A 20,210-nucleotide genomic window follows, 5' to 3' on the forward strand; every position below is an offset into this window, starting at 1 on the left:
CATTTTGGATGGACTATTTTGACCTCATCAGTAGGTTTTAACCAAAATTTCATGGCTTGCACAAATAGGGTGAAGTGTCAGACAGTTATCTTAAATGACTCATTTCCATAGAGTTATTATTGTCCCTCAGCAATATACATGGCAGGACATCCTGAACTCTGTCCTGAGGACCACTGTGTTTGATGGGTGTGTTCCAGACAATACCATAAATAGTAAAAAATAAAATTAAAATTAAAAATGATTGAAAACATGTAAAGCGTACAGCAACACCAGTGTACAGTCACCTGGGGCGACATAGCTCAGGAGGTAAGAGCAGTTGTCTGGCAGTCGGAGGGTTGTTGGTTCAATCCCCCACCCTGGGCGTGTCAAAGTGTCCCTGAGCAAGACACCTAACCCCTAATTGCTCCCAACAAGCTGATTGGTACCTTGCATGGCAGCCTTTCAACCATTGGTGTGTGAGTATGGGTGAATGAGAGGCATCAATTGTAAAGCGCTTTGGATAAAAGTGCTATATAAATGCAGTCCGTCTAACACCAGCTTTTGGCCCATCTCTGCCCACTTCACAATTTTAAAAGACACAGACTGGGGCTCAGAATGAGAGACCAGAAGGGAGAAGGGAGAGGGGAGGAAGGCACGATAGAACCAGCCAGTAATGCATCATAGGGACGTAGGTGGCCAACGAGGGGGAAAAGCATCTCGCGCCGGTCTAATAAATCCAGTGCCTGTCACAGTTCCTAATAGGGACCCACTGTAGATCAAGCTAGCTGTAATTGCTATTTTATTAGAATGTCAGCGCATGACTTTCAATTGTTTCCTAAAGACCAGCAAAAGCATTTTGGCACAAAAAAAAAATCAGAACAGGAAGTGCTGTCCTTATGCAGTTATAGAGTAGACAAATAATCCAATTGTATCATTGTAGATATTGTATCTATTCCCCAAAATGACAAAAAAAGCTAATCACCTACTAAAACCATTACACAAATTTGAAAGTAGTTGAACTACCAGCAAAACTGCTGCAAAATGCAATTAAACTACTAGTTTAAGTACATGTAGTCAAAGACTCCCCAACACTGGCCTTAAGTGTATATGAAGTGCACTTATCTGACCCAATGGGTGGGGAAAGAAAAGGTAACTGGCAGTTAGTCTGCACTCTCCTGAATTGGTGGAGGATACCACAGGGATGAAAGAAGCCACAGTTTTGACATTGTGAGAAAAATGTTTTGAATAAATATTGCAACTAAAACCCTTTTGCTTTATATATCTCGACACTGAGCAGGTGTTTTTTATTCACTCTGATTCATAATCAGAGAGATGTGATCCGAGTACTGAGGAGAAAAATAACTCAGTTCAAGTTCAAGTTTTCCAAACAAGATTTTGAAGAGCATATCCATTCCCTGCCTAATTATTTTCTTGTGCTCTTCCTTGTTCATGGTTTTAGACATTGTTCCCCTTTCCTGTCAACCACTCTTATTCCTTTGTTTACCCTAAAGCCAGGAAAATTAAATGAAAACACTTCATAAAATATCAAAAGGAGAGGTTGATAATGATGTAAGGGTGCACAGTAACCTACAGACTAAGGTGTTCTACAACAATCAATCAGAAGATCCCTTTTGTAACAATTGTTTTGCAACTTACACATAGGGCTTTAAAAAGGCTTACGGCTTATGATTTTCGTAAACGCTGAGCTTCTTAACTGAGGTTGGAGCTGGCTTCTTACGGTAAGACACTTTGAAAAATCGAATTGCCTCCTGGGCTGAGCCATGGAGAACAGACATGAGAAATCCAAACTTAACTTTATTTGACAGGCAGGGGGAAAGCGAGCCAATTTCAGCAAATGTCTTTTACTAGCATATAGTATTTACATGTAGTATTTTCCTGGTCTAAACACCCAAAATATGATTTGTTCACCAAGTATCCAAATGACCTTTTCGGGAACCCACCTAGACACAGCAACAAACAAACAAAAAAAAAATGCAGAATGCTCATTTTTGGTGGGATTGTCATCAAATTTCCAGTGTTGCGGCCGTGGTTACATTGTGTTTTTTAATTTACCTGGGACACTCGCAAAAAACTCTATCCATATTAAAAATCATATTTTAGGTGAGAAAAAACTTCCACCTCCACTGTGTTTGAGCTTATGTCACTTTCTTTCTGAAATATTTAGAGTAATTCTGAATCTTGGAACTTCCATGGGATACCATTCAGAAGAGACCAGGATTATGTCTGTAGTCAAAAGGGTTCAAGAATAGTAACCATTTTATTTTGGGTATGTTATTTTCAGGCTTGTGTTAAAAACGGGGAAACGCGTAAGGGTTTGAAAACAGCCCCGCACAGTTACATTAATTACATAATTATCTGCCTTTTGTGTAGATGGTGTTGTTCATACTTCCGTCCACTAAGGGGCAAAGATTTTATTTGGTTGCTATAGGACTGTCTGTGGCAGTACTCTTTCCGCTCACTGGGCTCACTAACTTGACAACTATGGCCTCGACACGTGAGTAAATTTGAATATTTGAAGAGCTAACTTTTCTAGACGCTAAGATTGCATACCTTTCATACTCATACCTTCGTTAATTCAAGAAAATATTAATTTCACACTTTAGATTGTAAACACACGCATGCGAGGCCGTACGTGCTGATACTGCACTGGTCTTCAAATGAAAAGCTTAAAATGAAACCATAACACGTTCATGTGTTGACTTCCAGCCTATGTACGACTATATGTTGTATTATCTTGAATACAATATATAGTCGTACATGGGCTAGAAGTCAACACATCAAAGTATTTATCAGCATATGCTTTGTTAAGCTGTAGGCTAAACTCTTCTAGATTTTATGACATATTTAGGAGTAATGAACGGAAACTGAAAATCATGAAAAATTATTCTTAACCATTAGTATATTTATTGAGCGAACCTTAAAAGGACATAGCGTAGCCCATAGGCCCACATACATTCATGTGCAGGACATCATAGTCATGTCATGCACCGCGGATCTAAGGCGTGCAACGTTAAGTCGATTTGTGAATCTAGTACTGTTCTACACTTATCAGACGCACTTGCAAAAACCGCCACTGATAAGACCGTCTTCCAAGTAGATGCCTAAACGCAAAACAAAAAAGCAACGCTTTGGCAATATGCATCCGTCTGATTCGCAAATGTGTGACGTCGTGCATAGACATATATGTCTATGACGTCGTGTACTCATCCTGTCTTTTCGCTAGTCACGTGTTCTCGTCTGAGTTGTCCGTCGTCCAGATTCTCCTGCCAGTCAAAACCAGAGAACACGGGAGTTGTATTGATGTTTACTGATAACTAGCAGGCGCCTGTGTAGTATATGAGGATCACGAGAAGAAGGAAGAAAAGCAAAAAAAGTTAATTAAAATTGGCGTCTTTGCATGGGTGAGCTGCAATTTAATTTAGTTTTCCGGAATCATTGTATAGTGTTTCATCGAAAAGATAACTACCTGGACTAACTGGCTTCCCATTGTAGCAACAATAACTAGCTTTCTAGCTGGTTGTAGTCAGATTATAATCGTATTATTATAGATGGTTAGTATTACGATACGAGACAGTTGCATTAAGCGGGTCGCCATTCTGAAATCTTAGTTAAATATAGGCTGTATCTGCTAGAGCTTTACCTGGGCAGTTAGCTAGCTAATGACAACGTTAGCTTGCAATATTTACAAAAGAGGTACTTGCTCTGTTCAGTCTAGCTATCCTTTCTAAACTGTCTGTTTTGCATTCATAGCAATGATGCTATGTGTGTTCTTTACGTGTTTCCATTGCATTTCTCTGTGAGAACTCCTAGTTCGTACATAGTTATTACTATGTATGGAATTTGTACCAAATATTTCGCGCTACTTGTCTTCGGTTCACTCAGCTCCCAGCCGTTTTGTCCGTACCGAACGAACGAAAAAATATAGCTGCTTGAAAAACTGAGATTAAATTAAAAAAAAAAAAAAAGATAATTCATTTGGAGTTTTCCCTCAATTAAATTTACTGCTGGGTCTGATTACACTCCCTTACCAGAGTTGTCATGTTTATTTCTAGTCATCTCCTGACACTGTCTTGCTGTTAATATTCGTTATTATTGGGATTTGTTACATGACTATCTTTGATGGGCTATAGTAAACACTTGCTAAACTTGTAAGCTACAAGTAGCCAGAGACATTCTATGCTGCATAAGTTCTAGAAAACTAAGAACCTAACGTGGAGACCAGATTTAGTAGGTAGAGGTTTAAGTGGGTAATTTACTTCAAAGGACGTTCAAACCTATCGAAAACGAACCACCGGAGAACTCTTTGCCGAATATCACGGTCATAGGCTATACTCCGAACTCCGTGTTCTTCGTTTTGTCACTCCACGCCGCTGAGGGGCACACGCAGAACTTTTAATGAGGTCGGTTGGAGATTTCAGGAACTGGTGTTCTATCTGATAGGTTCACCGTGATTGAATCATTAAATCAAGGACATTTATTTTGTCTTCCTCAAGAACCTCAAAACTCACCCTTTCAAATTATATCTCAGTGTTTCTTTTAAACTCAAATGTTTCTGTCTTAAAAAAAAAAACAAAGAAGCCAACCCTTATCTCCCTTTAGTTCACAAGTCTTTCAACATGCACCTTGATGGTGGCACAAATATAATTGTCACTGTTCCAATCTACAGTTTTTTATGGTGTTTGCTTACCGTTATGTAATACGCTTTTGTAAGTCACATTGTTTGAGTGCAAAATGAGTATTTGTAATTGTAAAGTTAAAATATTCTGACCTTTCGATTTGTTTCAGTTGCGTTCTGGTTGCGGTCACACTGTCGGGATGAGGATCCGGCTCCAGGGCACGGGCCACGGGGCGAACCTCCTCGCCGAGCTGAACCGCTGCCGGCTGTCCAGCTCCCTGTGCGACGTGGTGCTGCGCGTGGGCGGGCGCTCCTTCCCCGCCCACCGCGTGGTGCTGGCCTGCGCCGCCTCCTACTTCCGGAGCCTGTTCTCAGCGGGCGCCCGGCCCGCCAGCACGGTCACCCTGGACTTCGTGGCCCCCGCCAACTTCGAGAAAGTGCTGACCTTCATCTACACGGCGGAGATTTTCACCGACCTGATCAACGTGGGCGTGCTGTACGAGCTGGCCGAGCGGCTGGGGGTGAGGGAGCTGGTGCGCGCCTGCCACGCCACTTTCCCCGACCTGCGGGGGTCCGGGCCCGGGGAACAGGAGGCCGACGGGGACCCTGAACTGGGCCTCACCCCTACCCCCGTGGGGCCCGCTTCAGTGTGCTCGTCCTCGGCGGCCTCGTCTTCCTCCTCGTCCTCTTCCTCGGGCTACTCCACCGCGGCGCCCACCCCGGCCGCCCCTCTCCCTGCGCTCCCCAAGGACGGGAGCCGTTTCCACGTGCCCTCCCCTTACCTGTCCCCCTCCCCCTCCGCGCCCCCGCTCTCCCAGCCCCCCAAGGCGGAGGACGCGGGCTCGCTCTCCGAGTACGGCCGGGCGGCCGACGGGAAGCGCCCAGAGCAGAGCCCGTCGGACTGCGGCCCCCCGAGGGCCGCGGACTCCCTCCTGAACCCCCCCCTGCAGCTGAAGACCGAGGAGGTGGAGGAAGGAGAGGACTCGGCCGAGAGGGAGGGCGAGCAGGACGCAGCGACGGGGCAGGAGTCTGGGCCCACCCAGCCGTGCGCCGGCGACGCGTACTCTTACCCGGACTCTTCGGCCCAACTGGGAGGCGAGCTCTGCGCCCCTTCCTCGTCGTCCGGGGACCCCCTGGAAGGCCTGCAGATGGGACCGGCGGAGGAGAGGCTGGGCATGGAGGAGGGGGACGTGCTCTTTGAGGAGGACGAAGAGGTCATAGGAGAAGAAAGGCCCGTGCTGGTGGGCGGAACGGGGGTAGGCGATGGCGGCGCGATGACGATGGAGGAGATCATCGAGCTGAGCGACGACGAGGCCAACTACATCGGGGAGGAGGAGGAGGAGGACGAAGACCTGGTGTGCCTGGAGGGCGGGAGCCGGAGCTGGGCCACGTGCAGGGCCTGCGGGGAGACGCTGCCGGCCGACGCGGCCGCCGTCCGAGCCCACGCCGAGACGCACCTGTCCGAGACCGGGGCCTGCCGCGTGTGCGGAGCCGGCTTCGCCGACCGAGCCGCCCGCGTCACGCACGCCCTCACGCACGTGGGCATCCTGCTCTTCTCCTGCGACATGTGCCGCCTGCAGTTCTGCAGCCAGGCCAGGCTCAACCGGCACCGCCGGCAGGCCATCGCCGGGGCTCAGCAGCCTCAGCCCGGGCAGCTCAACAGCACCTCCTGGGGGCCCGGAGGGGAACTGCGCTGTGCCGTTTGTGGGAAACTACTTGCCAAGGACTTCCAGGTCAGGCCGGGACTTTAGTTTTTGCGTTGTCATAATTTCACAGCTGCAGGTATATTAATAACCATCTGTAAGTTACCATCTGTTAAGTTACTGAAGTTTCATTGTGTAGCTACATTTGTGAGCTATACTAAGGCACTAGTGTCTGTGATGTACTTAATATATATGGGTGGGTGTTAGTTAGCCTTCTGTCTCACACATTTCCCCTCCCCCTCTGTCCTTCTGTAGGCTGTGAGGGATCACCTCCTGGCCCACGTGTGTGTGCAGTCGCTGCGGTGCGGGGTGTGTCAGCACCCCCAGCCCTCGCTGTGCGCCCTGCTCTGGCACGCCCTCACGCACCTCTCCCTGCCCATCTACTCCTGCCCCCGCTGCGCCTGCAGCTTCCTGGAGCGCCCCCTGATGGAGAGGCACCTGGCGCTGCACACCGGGGAGGACGGGCCGGGGCCGGGGGCGGAGCCGGTCGCCCTGGGCGACGGCGCGGAGGAGCTGCGCTGCTTCCTGTGCCCGCAGGTCTTCCACTCGGCCTCCGCCTTCCAGTACCACCTGAGCCAGCACGCCGGCAACCTGCAGGTCCGGCCCGGTAACGGCAAGCGCAAGGCCGAGCACTCCCTCGAGTACTCCTCCCCCTCGCCCGGCGAGGCGGGCGGGCCCGGCAGGGCGGGGCACCTGGGGGCGGGGGCGGACGGGTCGCTCGGCCCAGGTCTCCGCGGCGACGGGGTCACCGGGGCGGGCCAGAAGGCCAAGTGGTACCGGTGCCGGTACTGCGGGAAGCCGTTCGCCCACTCGGGCGAGTTCACCTACCACCTGCGCATCCACACGGGCGAGAAGCCCTACCAGTGCAAGGTGTGCCTGCGCTTCTTCCGCGGCCGCTCCACCATGATCTGCCACCTGAAGACGCACGCGGGCGCCCTCATGTACCGCTGCACCGTCTGCGGCCTCTACTTCTCCACCCTCAAGCTGGTCTCCTCCCACATGGAGCTGCACAAGGACTGCCTGCCGCCCGACTTCAACATCGAGCAGACCTTCATGTACAATGACCACTCTAAAGAGCCCATGCCCAGCCTGGACAGCTGATCGGCTCTGGGGGAACCACGTGCCCCTATAGCCAAGCACCCCCGCCCATCCTGTCCGTCCGTGAATAGGATTTTTGAAGTTAATGCCAAGGTGTCGATTCTCGTTTGGGAAAGCAAACGTTTGGGAAAGCAAAACGAAACCATGTTTTGGTCCAGTGACGTGTGATGCTCCGTATTCCTACGCCTCCGTCATCTGAACGTGCAAAAGATCTCTTCTTGCAGTAGGAACAATGAGCTCTACTTTTGCATTGTGACAACGGTTACTTGTGTTTAACAGACAAAGGTGTTTCAGTTAACACACGAGTACCACACAGAGCCTAGTGGATCAGTGTAGCGTCTGCACTAAAGAGATGCCTAGGAACCAGAAAGGAAATGTTTGCTCAAATCTGTTTCCAGCTATGGATCATTAGTGAAAGATGAGCACTTCCTGCTTCGCATCCGGGGCCCAGAACCTTTAGAAATGCTACCTTCTGCAATTCAATTTTCCTCAAACTGCAGGACATTTGCCACGTCACTCCTATTCCAGATGCGTAAACTCTTAACGACTGTCAGGATAAACCTTATGCTGTCTGTGTGCGTGCGTTTGTCGTGTTCTGAGTAGTAAGTGATGGTTATAGCGATTTCATGGAGAGTATTATTATTTTATTTTAAAACTTTTTTACAGTATCAACACTATCCATTTCTGCCACTGGGTGGCAGCATAGTGAGTGGTTTGTCATTTTAGAAAAAGAAGAGGTGTCGGAAGTTGACACAGTGGCCCTGTTGGCATGGTCAAGTTTCAGCTCGGCCTCCATTTTAACAGGTTTAAGAAATGCTGAAAGTGTTTGCTTTGACGACAGTATCCACTGGTCAAAAGGCATGGCCAGTAGAACAAATAATTTTATTATATATGGATTAGCCATGTGCATTACAGGCAGCTGCAGCTTGGGAGCATTCAGCCGCAGCAGCATCCCAAAGTGCTGTGAACTTTTAATTTTTCTTGAATGACCGGTTTTGCTTTTTGAATCTCTCGACTAGTTTAGTTCTCATTCGGTCAGTTTATTTTCACTAGTTTATTCTCTCAGTGGATGTGGGTGTGTAACAACGGAAAATGAATTTGGCCCCGTGTTGGCCCAAAATGGAGTTTGGCCCCTATTTCAGCTCTTGGTGGTGGCTGCAGCTGACAGCTCATAGGTTAAGTACTGTTCCTTCATCATCAAAAAAAAAAGAACTCTGGAAAGCAGGAAATAATTGACACAGCTTTACAAATATAGATGCTCCACATTTTGCAGCAATAGAGAATACCTAGCATCTTTCTCAAGGTCATGCAAGCACTTCTAATGTCTAGCCTACATGCAGTTATATTAAATGTATGTTGTGCCTATATAGTGGTTAGGAAGCTCATATATCAGACGGTTGGCTGGCTGTGATACATGAAGCACTGCAGTCAAGAACACAAGTGCATACTCAGCACTGAGATTTTTTTCAAACTGAATATTAAAATCAAAGTCGCTTCCATTAGCTTTGCGATGTGCTGAATGCAGCCTTGCTCCGTTTGCCACAGGTTACGGTGTCCCTGATCGTGGATGATAAATGTTCATAACAGAAATAATACAAGCAAGACCGCACGGTTGCTAGCTTGACATTAGAAACAATTTAAGCTCAACAGCCAATCGTGTGATGGTAATGCATACTAGGGGCGTTCAATGGTGGTCTGCTGGTTTCTGTTTTGACAGTATTAACAGCAAACCAATTTAGAACCAAGAAATCAGGTGAAGTGAGTTACCTGCACCTACAACCGGTCAATCAAGTGCTGAGTTGCTACAAAAACTAGTAGACTATGGACCAGAGTTGGACACCCCTGCTCTACAGTTTGAAATGCCTAGCTAGTTCATGACCCGATCCACATGCTATATGACACGGTCTCCCTTTGGGAAAAGTGTCTCTCAAAATAATGACAGTTGGAAATACGATGGCACTTGAGCGTGGAATGGATGCATCACCAATATGTACGGACATTATAAAGACTATTAAGGGTTTTATTCATCAGTCAGTCATACTGTATGTCAGTTTTCACATACTGAGCCATGTAAGATGGAATGTTCTGCCAGTGGATGTCATCGGGCCCTGCATATACCTCAGGTCAGGCTGCAGATTCTGAAAAAAAAAAATCACTCAACTGGCCCTGTTCTTCAGTGCCACTATAGCCAATCAGCTGGCAGTGATTACTATGCATCAGAATACACTAAAAAAAACAACCTCATCCTTCTGTGTTTTTGAGCTACATTATTCCCACTCTACATTCAGGATTTATTCAAACGGCGGCTGCCGGTCTCTTAAACTGCATTTCAGCAAAAGGTCCTCATGCTTATCAGTAGCTCCGTTACAATTTGAATGTTGCAGAAAATTAAGTAGCACAATTACTCGTATGCAAAAAGCCAGTCAGGGCAGTGGTGTACCATTACAGGCATTTAGCGGACGCTCTTATCCAGAATGACTTACAGTTCTTTACATAGCATTTTACACTGCATCCGTTTGTACAGCTGGATATATACTGAAGCAATGCAGGTTAAGTGCCTTGCTCAAGGGTACAACAGCTGTGTCCCACCCGGGAATCGAGTGGTTACAAGACCACTTCCACACCCGCTATACTACACTGCTGCCCCCAGTGGATCGATTTGAGCGCGCGTGATATCTTTTTGTCAGCAATGACTTTAATATTTGTGTGTGAGAGTGTCTGATTAATGCAACCAAGGCGCAGGGTACATTAGGTTTTGTGCAACCCACAAGTCTCCATTTGCCTTAACCAGTAGTTTCACATTTCCCCCCTCCAAACTGTTGACTTTGTGATAAATGTCTGTCTGTTGTGTTCTTTAGCTGACTAACTTCATTTTTTTTTTAAATATGCAACACACTAATTTTTATTTAGCAAGGCATGCAAAACTGGGAACCATCTTTCAAAAAATTGTGCAAATTCATAAGTACGGAACTATAGCTACTGATTGTGTGCTCCCATAAACCCCCAAAGTTCATATCTAACCGACACTTTCAAGAAAGATTTTTTTAAAAGATTAAATTGGTGTAGTGAATCATCATTTATATATAAAGTGATAAAACTGTGTTAAGGCGTGCATGCTTCTGTGTACTTAAAAGAAATGGATGGTGCTGTATTAATATTCTGGTCCATTTATGAAGATATTGATCTAAACATTTCTGAGAAAAAATGAAAATGTAGACTTTTCTTTTCAAATGTACAGTGTCTGTACCAGTACGGAAGCAATGCTTTGGCCTTATTAATTTCTTCTGAGCCTATTTATAGAAGTGTCTTCTATTCACAGAATTGTAGTTTTATTTTATATGGGTTTTAAAAGCTAGTTTTATTTGTATTGTTTTTAATAAGTGTGAGATGCTGTCATTGCAAACCATGACAATTTTATTACACTGTCCTAATCCTGTTTTGTATCTGTTCTATTAAGAATAAAAATCTGAAAATGAATGCTTTAGCATTACTTTGGAGTCCCTAAGGAGATGACCCCAACTAGTTTTTAGGCTATAGGTTTTGTAATAAATTAAAAAGTTAAAATAATTACATACAAACACACATATATAGAGGCTTCATTTTAAAATTCTGAATTTTATACTGTAGTGATTGACAAATTGTAACAAGGTCATTTATAGTGCATGCTGGACCCTTCCTTGGCCATGTCACTAGCTGACTGACTGGGAGTCTGCAGTGTTAGGATACTGCTGGCCTTTCCCGCTAGGGGTAAACCAAACAATATTTGCCAACCAGGAAGTATAAACTGCCTATTGACATTCAACCACAGCTATAGCCTGTGGCTGTTGCCATAAAAACACGCGACAATGCTTCAGAAAATTTGTGTAAAATATATTTGGTCCGATCCTTGAATATTGCACAACAATCGTAAGGCATATGGTCTAATGTGTCCTTCATGTCTACATTAGTTGACAGAATCCTTCATAATTTATTTATACTTGTTAATCATCTACACTTGAAATATGACCATTTGAACATGGTGGTCTTACACGGTTTGTGGTTCGTTCTTGAATTTTCTTGAGAAAGTTTGGAGAAAACTAAATTCTCCAGCAATGACTTTTAATTACTGATCACACTGGTTTGATTTCACCAGAACTGCAATGGACAGAGAAAGAAATATCTAGTCGACTATGCCACTACAGACTACTCTGTCCAGTCCACTTTTGATGATGTCACAAAGACTGTTCCTAGTCGCCCATGAGATCAGCTGACTTCTCAGATTGCTCAACTGGGCTTTTCATCAAGTTGGATTCACTGAACAAATCAAATACAACATTTCCACAAGACATTGATCTTGCTGGACTATATGCCCTCTTGAGGCAAAGCAAAAGGGATCTGTGTCAGTATATGATTGTTTCATGACATCATCAATAAATACATATCCGTAAGATAACATAAATAGAAAATCGCTTCTATGCGTTGACCCTAGCCAGCTCCATTTGGTCGGCGTTTAATGACGGTATTTGTTTAATTTGTGTACTTTCTGAGACAGAGTGCGGAGGAGCAGAAAGAGACGGGCGTGTCGGTGGGAGGGACGGTCCGTGCGGCCGCTACGCAAAGATGGTGGCGATGAATTCGCGGAACCGCTTGGCGTACTGCTCCGGGTGGACCGTGGAGATCTCCGCTCCGGCCTGGAGAGCATACAGGGATCACACGTTCGTTAATTCCGGTGGTTTGGGCAGCCGGGGCCTCCAAACTCCACGCCGGCCTGCGACTCGGCGGTAGCTCCGCCTCCTCCCGCCGTACAGCTGCGACTCACCCCGTGTTTGACCGTCTTGGCCGCGTGTGCCGCCTTCTTCTTGGTGTCGTACTGCGTCAGCACGTCGATCAGGCCGATGAAGTACACCTCCCTCTGGGGGGCACCTGGAAAGGAAATGGGGGGGGGGGGGGGGGGGGGGGTGACCAATGCTCTCCACTGGCTGACAATCCACATCCTCCTTGACCCCCTCCACTGGTCAAAACCGGGTTTTTGCTCCCCTGACCCCCTCTACTGGCCAAAATCAGGTCCTTCACCTCCTCTGTGGCATTATGTTACTTTCCTCTCACTATCGGTTAACTTTTTCAACAGATGACTATTTTCTCTCACTCAGATATTTCTGCTGCTCCAGATTTTTCTGCTGCTCTTTAGTGCTGTTCCTCACTCTCACTCTGCCTCTCTTGTGAAGTCACTCAATAACGTGCACTAGGCAAACAGGCAGACCGGCAAACAAAACGTTCTCACAATGTGGCTGCAATGTAGTGCCAATGTTATAACGCTGACGAAGCATTCCGCCTACACTGTGAGGACGGCCTGCGACAGGCGTGGCCTCCCCGCTCCGGACTGACCTGGTGCACTTTTCACAGCGTACATGTCCACGTAGGGCTCAAACTCCCCGGGGCCCAGGGGCCTGTACGAGCTCAGGTACCCGGCAATGCCGTCGGGGGACGTCCCGTACGAGCCCGCGGTGGGAACGGGCACCTGGCCATTCTCGGGCTCCGCCTCCTCCTCGTACGAAGACTCCTCCAGCTCCTCCTCCTCGCGCTCGGCCCGGGCCACGTCGTGGATCCCCAGCAGCAGGCTGTAGCCCATGATCCTCAGCTTCACCAGGAACTGCAGCGCATGCACGCACAGGTAAGCACCACACATATACACACACACACCCCAGGGGCACACACACACAGATAAGCACCACACACATACACACACACCCCAAGTGCACACACACACACACCCCAAGTGCACACACACCACATGGACACACACACATTCATTTAAACACACCACATCCAGACATATACATACAAACATTATTACGCACACAAACGCACATACATATGTACCACACATACACACACACACCACATACACACACACACATACATACACACACCACATCAACACATGTACATTGCATACATGAGCACGCACACAAACACACACACACCACATCAACACATATACATGCACACACGCGTGCACACACAAACGCACATAAAAATAAGCGAGTTGGCGCAGGTGCTTTCACGCGACCGTCTGGCCGATCGGCGCCCGGCCGCAGGGGGGGCCGGCCTTCCTGGCGGTGGGGCGGGGTCGCGGACCTCCTCACCTCCACGTCCCTGCTGAGCTTCTCCATGACGCGGTCCTTCTCCTCCTCGCTGACGTACACCTTCTGCAAGTTGTTGCGGAAGTCCACGTCCTTATAGGTGGGCAGCTCCTTCACCTGGGCAGCACGGCGCGTGCGGCAGGAGGGCAGAGGGGCGGGGTTTATCCAGAGGATGTGCTCAGTGTTAAGAGGGGGGCTTTACGACGCAAACAACTCACTCAGATTCCCTCTCTGCTCATGCACAACACCAGCATGTTCATTTAATACGCGCACATTTCTTCTAATAAAATTATTAAGAAACAATTCCTGCAAAAAAAGTAGTCACAAATGGCCACAGAAACGTATAGATGACTGCACCGATGACAGCGCATGTTGAATTGTACAAATGCTTGTTCGTCCAGTTTATTCCTAAACTGGAGATCTGTAAACAGGCATTTAAAAGATTTTTTCTTTATCCCATGGACTACTCATCAAGGCTAACTCAAATAACTTCTCCCTGAAATGTACATTTCTCTTACTGAGGGTGCCCAGGAATATGACTATTCTGATTTTTGTGGGTATTTATCTCTGCTGTGAAAAAACGTGGAGAAAGGGGGGTGCTGGCTGGCTCGTCATGTTTGGCCATCGCTCTGCCCCGTGGAATCTGGACCGCGCCAGTCTCGGCTGTGGCCGGGGCACAACACGAAAGACGTGTGAATAGAAGAGAAATGAAGAATCGCTGCGTTCAGCCATACCTTCTCTTTATCGCTCGCTTCCCGAGAAACCAGGGAGCCCTGGAAAGAGGAGGGATATAAATTATTATTTTTTGAATGTTACAAATTATGCTAATGCTACTACAGTTTATAAATGCGCAGACACACACACACACACACATGCACGCACACTGAAGCATGATCAGCTAAATACTACCTGATACAAACCACAGCATGAGGCAATACTGATCCAGGATCAGTGCCCTTTTTACACCTGGAGAGCATACAAGAGGGGTCTCTAACCCTGATCCTGGTGTTAAAAACACTGCTGGTTTTACACTTACCGGTAACCGATCAAATAAAGCCACTGATCGCATAGTTAACCCACCTATCCTAATGAAATCCAGCACACCCTGTGGCTCTTCAGGACTACGGCTGGTGACCCCTGGTGTGGAGTACCACCGTGCTACAGAGAAGCCTCAGGCCCTCTCCCTCCTGCCTCACCTTCAGGTCGTACTTTGTGTGCACAACAAGCCGGTGGCTGAACATGTTCCTCATGACGATGATGTAGGTGTCCTCGCTGTCAACGCTGACGCGGTACATGCCCAGGAACTGAGGGAGCAGAGTGCTGCCGTGGCACGTCACAATGTGCTGAGGGAGAGAGAGCGAGAGGGTGGGGAGAGAGGGAGGGGGGGGGAGGACAGAGGGAGAGAGAGAGGGGGGGGGCAGAGGGAGAGAGAGAGGGGGAGAGGGAGAGAGAGAGAGAGAGGGTGGGGAGAGAGAGAAAGAGGGGGGGAGAGAGGGAGAGAGGGAGGGAGAGAGAGAGAGAGGGTGGGGAGAGAGGGAGAGGGGGGGAGAGGGAGAGAGAGAGAGAGGGAGGGAGGGTGGGAGGGCAGAAGGAAGAGAGAGAGAGAGAGAGAGAGGGAGGGAGGGAGTGAGAGAGAACCGCTGTGAGACCAGGGGCTGGTACAAGAAGAACATTGTGTAATAGGGTCACATCACAGTTCCCACAACCATGGCACATCATGAGCATGGTACATCCCCATAAATGTGAAAAACTCCCACAAACATTGCAAGTCCCCACAAATTCAGAACATACCCAGAAATACACGTCCTCACACAGTCCAAATACAGCAGGTCCGCATAAGCATGGTAAGTCCCCAGAAACACATAGCAAGCTGTCGCAGAGTGTATATACAATACTGGGAAAGGCAGCCCCAGGCCCCAGGTCAGCAGTCTACCTTACCTGGTGATACTCAGACAGTAGGTTGTGCATGTCTTCCACTTCCTCACTGGAGATCTGCTTGACCACCAGCGTGCGGTCATAAGAGGTCATGAGCAGCCCCTCGTCCTGGCCCTCCCCACCCCTAACAGGGGGGCTGCGTGCCAGAGAGACCTGTGGAATTGGGGGGGGGGGGGGGGGGGGGGGCACACATCAGTTAGGAGACAGCCACAGATGTTATCATAAGCTCCAATGCCTACCTGAGACAAAAATGCCCATGGAGACACATTAGTGGCTTTGCAATCCACCCCATCACTAAAAAACCCAGCAACACAAATGGCCTCTTCAATACGCCACTGTTTTAGTCATCATCATCTAAAGACCACTGCAGGCAATGTTAAAGGACTTGGAAGGAGCTAAATATTCACTGCCAATCATAGACTTGCATGAACCATTCAAATGACCTAGATCAAATTGGTGAACCTTCAATAACAAATGACTTCCCCATTTAGAGGTTCTTTCTTCAGGAAAAGGAGGCAACAACATTTAGCCCAACGTAAAAAAAAAAAACAAACAAGACTTCACACCTGATAATCCAAATCTTCGATCCCAAAGCGTTCGCGGAGGTTGCGGAAGACCTGCGGGCAGTACTCCTTAAACTTGAAATGTCCCGGAAGATTCTCTCTGCGGGGGGAAAGATGAAGGAAACCCAAAATGAAATGCATGACGTGGCACAGGCACTTCGACATCAGCACAAACTTTGATCAGGCCAGATTCGCAAGTGTACTACTGACACACCCTAACGAAAGCATTAGCCTTTTTTACAGTGTAACTCTGAAAATGGATTCAATTTTAAAATACCCTTTCATCCCTTACTTGTATTTTCTCTCAACAGGAATACCCAAATATATCTGCAGGACTCTCCCATGATAGGCCTGTGCAATGTCCTCTGATGGTCGGGGGAGGAGCCAATAGCACGCAGAAATGTGGACAGCCAGCTGATGTTTCTTTTCATGGCCCACCAACTGTGCTGCAGAAGGAGTAATGCACCCCTTACGTAGCTTCCCATGCCCCAAAAAAACCTAATTTGCAAAAGGTGGAGAAATTCTACAGGAGAAGCTACCCAATCACTTAGAAACGGCAACAGTGAAGTCCGACTGAATTCTGAGATTTCTTCTAGTGAAACGTATATTGTAGGGTGTACCGTGTACTAAGACTTGGACAAGGAAAATTGTGGACAAAGATTTCCGGTGCACAGCAAATCCTGGTGCCCGAAAGCCTCCTTCCCCAGGCGACACTGTGGCCAATTACATAGCGTACCATGGAGCTCCCAGCCACAATCAGCCCTGGGACGGTTTCTAGGCCAGGGAAGTGTTGCTGTACTGGGAACAAGTGCCTCATCCTCCACCTGAAAGCCTCAGATTTCCTCAGGAATTTCTCACTCCCTGTCGGGATGTTCACACACAGACACCAGCCCCTCTGTCGCTTCCCTGCTACTGTTCCTGTGCTGGTACACAGCAGAGCAAAAGCAGCGGGGGAGAACATCTTGAAATCATGACTGAAATGTCTTTACATGCTGCCATTGCATCTCTATGCTCATTAGAACCCCAGATAAAATACTTAGAATTGTCAAAACACCCACCCCCCGCCCCACCAAAAAGTGCTGCTCAAATAGAATTCTGCATCCAAGAATCAAACATTTCGGAGGCGATTCTTTTCGGGAACGCACTGTGTCCTGTGGTTTGCTCCAAAACAGAGAGCGTGCAATACACGGTAAATTTCTGTTGCTTGCCGCACACTGTGCTAAGAGGGGAAGCCACTCAATGGTATCAGAAGAACAAAATGACCAACAACAAAGGGGCTACCCAAGGGGTAGGGCATTTCAGTGCGAGAAGGAAGCAGACCAGCAGATTTTTTGAAAAACTGCATTTGATCTGGCATCCTTCCAGCCAGACCTGAATTCCTGGGGAGATTATGGGATTGTGGAAATCCACTCCTGCCTTGCTGAAGATACCGCCCCAATCTCGGTGAAGCAAGCCGAGCCGAAGGCTGAAAACGCTGCAGCCAATCGCAATGCACAAACCCAAGTCGCGCACACCCTCCCTCCTTCTGAGTCCAAACAGCGGTGCAATGCCAACTCCTCAAACCATCACCCGGGTTGCCAGACACGTGATTTTTCACCCCTCAAAATGTTCCTCAAATTTCCCCATAACCTCAACTTCGAAATGCCACACCTACCATTAACTCTGAATCATACTGGCACTTTCACAGATCCCCACATTTTGGGGGAGACCCTCTGGCAACCCTGAGCGTTATTCTGATCGGTCCGTTCCAGGGCTATGGGTCCAAGTGGGCACCAGTGGTACGGCCCTAAAAATTCCATTCCACCAGAGGCTCTCCCACAAGGCTGATTGCTCCAGTCAGCCTCTGCAATGCATCCTGTTTATGTGAGCCGTAACCTACATTTAACAAGGCTTCCTGTGAATGCCCAGTTCCTCAGAGGGCTTATTTAACTGATTTGAGCAAAGGCGGTTTAGCACGATTACCAGCATGTTTTTTTGGTCAGTTTTCAGAAACTGTTCTTGGATTATTCCAAGTACGCAACCGTATGGCAGTCATCCGTAGAATTCTGTATCATTGTTTTTAAAAAGGGAACCTTGGAGAGACAGAAAAAACAAGCTTATAAACTGAAGAAAAATAAACCTACTAATCTTTTGTTTATTTCCATGGTGAAAAGGATCTCTTTACTAAATGTACCGCACAGAACATGTTAAACTAGACTGTGAGTTCATATTAACATATATTATGTCGTTTGGCTGTAGACAGTCGGTGTACAGTTTGTGTCTTACTTGTTGAAGAGGTGGTTAGTGACTTTAATCTTAATATTTGCTTTGAAGTCATCAGGGAGCAACATTACAGGAACTGGCACCTGGCTGAGGTCATTGATCTAAAAAAAAAAGAAAAAAAGAGTACACTGCATCAGGAAGGCACATGTCCGTCCCCTACAAAAAACTAAAAAAATTAAAAAACACACCCCAATACAGTAATACATCGGGATTAATCAACATTATTAACAGGCTGAGGGCAAAGTGAGCACTAAGCCTTTTCTGTATTTGTGACGTCAATAAAACGAATTAACAAACGTTACATTTTACAAATGCCAGTAAGTGCCTGTAGCAGACATTCTTTTTCTGACCGCTGTCAACAGAAACTTTCCCCACTAACTTCCATTTCAATTTTGAGTCCGGTGCTGTCCACTGAACGTGAAAATTGCCAGCTGGCTGTCTAACTTTTATTTGTACTAGCAAACGCCTAATAACTTTACGTGCATAGATAGTGTGTTGTTAGTTATCAATCTAGATCTATCCTTATGGAACGTTATCCATTTTTTCCGTTTGGCGAGGAAGCAGAGGAATTGCTTCCCTTTGGAGTAACTATCATGCATCAGTTAAATACCCACCCAGCTATCCTAAAACGTCACATGTACACACAATACGCAGGTGAATTAACAGTAATCAGTCGCCACAAGTCAGATGTAAAACTAAAAAGCGAAATGGCATTCGGATACAGATGTGGCTGAAAAGTGACACAAACTGACCGGCAAGCGGATTGTTATTAAGCATGCTAACTAGCCAGCCACAGCAAGCTAGTCGAGTAAGTTAGACTACTGTGTAACTTATATCTTTCAATCGATGCCCGTTCCCTAACGAAAAAAAACGAGACTAGCAAGCCGCAAAACATAAATTAAATAAATGATCTCAATAGCTTACAATTTAGCTTCTCTTTTAACAAAAAGTCAAGCTAGCAAGCCTTTCATTTTCTTGCTAGTTAGCTAATATGAACTAACTAGCTAGCGTATACCTACCGAGTGATTGACTCCCCACATAAGTACACTAAGCACCGGATCGCTGGCTCGAAATACCTCCACCTTCTGTTGTACAAAATGTTTCTTCTTGGTCTTGGTTTTAGGAGCCAAAATGACCATAGGGCTTGAAGCGGAGCCCGAGCTACCAAGAGACGCCATCGTAATGTTTGCTTGTGCTTGTGTTTGAGAGGTGTTGATAGCTAAATAGCCAGTTAGCAAGCAGGCTACTTTTCCCACTTGCCAAACTTCTTTCCACCGAAACAGCCTCTCCAATCAGCTAGCTAGATTTTCTAGCAATGGTAGCAGCATCAACCCGGCGTTACTGTGGGAAAGGTCCGCAAAAATTGCTTAGGACTAGGACTTTCCGTTCCATACCTAGATTTTTTTCCTGGTCAAGTTTTTATTTATTTATTTTTCGGTTTGCTCTCGCTCCTGGTCACGTCCTCGGTCCGTATTGTATGCTATAATATTTGAATAACAACATTCAGTACCTGAATCAGTATCCTGTAGGTCCCCAGTCACGTGTCCGTCAAATAGACAAGTGATTAAACCATGGTCCTAATTCATACTAATTCAAATGTGAGCTTTAAAAATATATATTTGCAGCGTCCTAAACCATGAGCACGAAACTTTGGCAGTGCATAGTTAGCTCTTTTTCGAAAAATCACGATAAAACACTGGTTTTGGGGTAGCCTGCCATATTATGCTTTGATCACTTAATTAAAAAGTTGGTTTAGGCTTTTGGTTCAAATTTATTGAACAGGAAACATCGAGTTCACGGGACCGCGATGTACAAAAACAATTGACGTAGGCCTCCTTGACTCAGTGGGTGAAAGTTGGTTCGGTGCGTTCGGTGCCTGCATATCGTAAGTAACCTAATGCTTGTAACGTCG

The 20,210-nt window shown here is 46.9% G+C and overlaps 2 protein-coding genes across 6 annotated transcripts; one reads left to right on the forward strand and one right to left on the reverse strand.

Annotated features, from left to right (window-relative positions):
- Window positions 1-2,827: 2,827 nt before the first annotated feature.
- Window positions 2,828-9,596, forward strand: LOC118211409 (zinc finger and BTB domain-containing protein 39). Its single transcript, XM_035388597.1, has 3 exons — window positions 2,828-3,401; window positions 4,786-6,348; window positions 6,574-9,596. Exons 2-3 carry the CDS (start codon window positions 4,816-4,818, stop codon window positions 7,417-7,419), a joined length of 2,379 nt encoding a protein of 792 aa, XP_035244488.1. The 5' UTR covers window positions 2,828-3,401; window positions 4,786-4,815; the 3' UTR covers window positions 7,420-9,596.
- Window positions 9,597-11,265: 1,669 nt separating this feature from the next.
- On the reverse strand, window positions 11,266-20,012 carry LOC118211410 (phosphatidylinositol 5-phosphate 4-kinase type-2 gamma-like). Of its 5 annotated transcripts, none has more exons than XM_035388602.1 (10): window positions 19,809-20,012; window positions 18,302-18,399; window positions 16,040-16,136; window positions 15,477-15,626; window positions 14,735-14,881; window positions 14,273-14,311; window positions 13,542-13,655; window positions 12,781-13,045; window positions 12,215-12,318; window positions 11,266-12,086 (listed from the first exon to the last, which is right to left on the reverse strand). In XM_035388602.1, the coding sequence occupies exons 2-10, from the start codon at window positions 18,364-18,366 to the stop codon at window positions 12,006-12,008; spliced, it is 1,062 nt and encodes a 353-aa protein (XP_035244493.1). In that variant the 5' UTR covers window positions 18,367-18,399; window positions 19,809-20,012; the 3' UTR covers window positions 11,266-12,005. The 5 variants fall into 5 exon arrangements, with proteins under 5 accessions (XP_035244493.1, XP_035244494.1, XP_035244489.1 ...); XM_035388603.1 differs by lacking the exon at window positions 19,809-20,012 and adding an exon at window positions 19,693-19,801; XM_035388598.1 differs by lacking the exon at window positions 19,809-20,012 and adding an exon at window positions 19,318-19,679.
- Window positions 20,013-20,210: the final 198 nt, after the last annotated feature.

Source organism: Anguilla anguilla, chromosome 13 (genome assembly GCF_013347855.1).
Source record: "Anguilla anguilla isolate fAngAng1 chromosome 13, fAngAng1.pri, whole genome shotgun sequence".
Lineage (NCBI taxonomy): Eukaryota > Metazoa > Chordata > Actinopteri > Anguilliformes > Anguillidae > Anguilla > Anguilla anguilla.

Bases quoted from the DNA above. Each gene is read 5' to 3' on its own strand.
- LOC118211410 (XM_035388598.1), bottom strand. From the start codon at position 19,476: ATGGCGTCTCTTGGTAGCTCGGGCTCCGCTTCAAGCCCTATGGTCATT. The intron at 16,137-18,301 runs GTAAGACACAAA...TTCCCCCCGCAG, and splicing joins ACTAACCACCTCTTCAACAA to AGAGAATCTTCCGGGACATT. The intron at 13,656-14,272 runs GTATGGCTGAAC...CGTGCTGCCCAG, and splicing joins AAGCGAGCGATAAAGAGAAG to GTGAAGGAGCTGCCCACCTA.
- LOC118211409 (XM_035388597.1), top strand. From the start codon at position 4,816: ATGAGGATCCGGCTCCAGGGCACGGGCCACGGGGCGAACCTCCTCGCC. The intron at 6,349-6,573 runs GTCAGGCCGGGA...GTCCTTCTGTAG, and splicing joins TACTTGCCAAGGACTTCCAG to GCTGTGAGGGATCACCTCCT.